This window comes from Ochotona curzoniae, unplaced genomic scaffold (genome assembly GCF_017591425.1).
Source record: "Ochotona curzoniae isolate NIBS_2020 unplaced genomic scaffold, NIBS_Ocur_1.0 scaffold_2476, whole genome shotgun sequence".
In the NCBI taxonomy this organism is placed as follows: domain Eukaryota; kingdom Metazoa; phylum Chordata; class Mammalia; order Lagomorpha; family Ochotonidae; genus Ochotona; species Ochotona curzoniae.
Genome location: NW_024467095.1, coordinates 8,435,001 through 8,437,500, shown reverse-complemented (window position 1 = coordinate 8,437,500; position 2,500 = coordinate 8,435,001). Strand labels below are relative to the sequence as shown.

Below are 2,500 nucleotides of genomic sequence, written 5' to 3'. Positions count from 1 at the left end.
CTGGGGGCCTTTGCAGCTAAATCTCGTGTCTAGTGTCACCATGTCGAAGAACATATTGGAAACATCCCCACAGAGCTTACCTCAAACCCCTACCACACCAACGGCCCCAATCACCCCGATTACCCAGGGACCCTCAGTAATCACCCCAGCCAGTGTGCCCAATGTGGGAGCCATACGAAGGCGACATTCAGACAAATACAGCATTCCCATGTCATCAGGTAGGATATGAACGCTCAGTAGAGCTCTTTTACTAAGGGGGAAGAAAACTGTAGCTTGAAAACAACTGGCCATGAGCCATTCCAGAGCACATGGCAACTCAAGTCGTGATTTATGGAGTGATAATTGTTTTATTCCTGGTAAATGTGGATGGGGCGATTCCCTAAGCACATTGTGATGAATTGTTCTGAATGGGTTGTTCAGGAAAAGAACTGCTATCCCCACCCCGCACCCCCTCCCCTCCACCGCCGGCCCCCATTAGAGGCATTGAGGGATGTGTTGTCAGGATAGCCCATATTATCACCTCCATTCAGCGAGAGATCCTTTGATCTCTGGGAGGGAACAAGGCGACAGGGATCCAAGGACTGCCAGTCTGTGCTGTGTGGGAAGAGGACCTGTAGGAAGCACCCGTGCTTCATGCAAGAGATTTCAGACTTCGTCTGGAAAGCCAGTCGTTGGCAGGGTGCTACCTCAGTGCAATCGGACTGGGCTGCTCAAGGCCCGCTGGCCACTCGTCTAAAGATGCGGTGTCAGAGGCCAAGTTTGCATGCCACAAAAATCGACCCGCTCTCTCTCCCTTATTCTTCTCCCTTCCTCCCGCCCCTGCCCTGACATCCCACCCTCCCCCCAACCCGGGCATCTGGATAGTCGAAGTCACACGTTGTAACCATTATTAGCCCAGAGCCCCCTTTTTACAAAAAGGGAAGTTGTTTTCAGCATGGGCACTGGCGAGGGTTTTGTGTTTCTTTTGTTAGGTGGCCAAGGATGCCCAGAAGATGCTCCTGTTGTTCTTGGAGGGCTGTTAGATGAGAAAAGCTGAGGTTATGGAGCAGGGGGCAGAAGTCCATGTAAGAACATGCCGGAAGCACCCGCTTAAAAGAGGACCTGGCTGTTGGAGAAAATCCTCAGGCCAGCTGGTCGCCCTGCTCCCCCAAGTACCAGGAGCAACTAGGGGATGCTTCATTTGCACTCCGCGTCAGAAATGGCCTTTTCCATATAATTCAATTCCACTGTCATGCTCTGTGCTTTCGCTGGTCAGAGGCTCTCTCACTGAATCACTTTGCCAATACTGGGGAAAAGATGAAAAATCAATTATACATAATGCGAATGATTAGCAGAATTAACACCCGCTTGTTTTTTTTTAATTTTTATAGAGATTGCCCCAAACTACGAGTTTTATAAAAATGCAGATGTCAGACCTCCATTTACTTATGCAACTCTCATCAGGCAGGTGAGTCGAAGGAAAATTAACTTGGCCTGGTTTAATTAAGATCCTTTAATGCTGAAAGTAAGAAGGCTCGGATGCGAAAGTGTCATCTCCTGTAGTTAGTAAACCATTATTTTATGTCACTGTGTATCTTGTCTCATTCCAGGCTATCATGGAGTCATCTGACAGGCAGTTAACACTTAATGAAATTTACAGCTGGTTTACACGGACCTTCGCGTACTTCAGGCGTAACGCAGCAACTTGGAAGGTAAGTACTTGGCCAGCAGTTTGAAGATGCCTGGCGCAGTTCCTCCCCGATAGCACAGGGAACATTTATTTACATGACATAAGCAGATTAGTATCTGCGTCCCCTCTTTTTAACCTGCCTCTTGAATGGAATGAATTCCCTCTCTCAAAATGACAAGTGAAAGAATAATTCTGCCTCTGATATAGTTTTCTAATTTGGTGCAATTAATAGCTGAGGCTTGGCAGAGAAACGAGGGCCTGACACACTAATTACAGTGTGAGCACTCAATCATCAACACCTTTGTTAGTCGCACGATATTACTTTTTCTCTTGCATATTATTGGCTAATTAGTTTGAAAAATGTCTGTTTGGCTTGTGCAACAAATGGAGGCTGTAGGTTTTGTCCTGGTCTGCGCCTTTTGCACACATCATAGCTCATCATGCAGACTGAAGCTGCCACGGGAGTGAGGGCCATGGCTACTCAGCTGGAACTAAAAGAAAGTAAAGTGAATATTATCCTGTCAGAACATAAATGCAGTTTATTTACTTAGACAAAAGGGTTCATCTGTATCCCTGTCCAAACAACTTCATTGTCTGGATCTTACAAGGAGCTAAAAAAAAAAAAAAATGTTAGTTCTGTGCATCTATTTTTGGAAAAGAACAGTGTCTGGAAAGATAAGGGCACTCAGCACAGACTAAGTGAACTGTTTTATTTTCATTTCAAAAAGCAGTCAGAAACATCAATTAGCCACAAGCCATTTGGTACAAAAGGGGAAAATGTTTGTAGCTGAGAAGAACGGGAGCGGCAAAGCGCTCATCAGCATACGAAGA

The 2,500-nt window shown here is 46.0% G+C and overlaps 1 protein-coding gene across 6 annotated transcripts in view; it reads left to right on the top strand.

The window, feature by feature from the left end:
- FOXP2 (forkhead box P2) overlaps positions 1–2,500 on the top strand; it is a 236,817-nt gene that overhangs the window by 205,481 nt on the left and 28,836 nt on the right. For 4 of the 6 annotated variants that reach the window (XM_041001978.1, XM_041001977.1, XM_041001979.1 and 1 more), the window contains 3 exons: positions 17–218; positions 1,371–1,447; positions 1,590–1,691. In XM_041001978.1, the coding sequence (XP_040857912.1) occupies positions 17–218; positions 1,371–1,447; positions 1,590–1,691 (381 nt within the window). Of the gene's footprint in view, positions 1–16; positions 219–1,130; positions 1,134–1,370; positions 1,448–1,589; positions 1,692–2,500 lie in introns of all 6 variants that reach the window. The other 2 variants (XM_041001982.1, XM_041001981.1) reach the window with 1 other exon arrangement.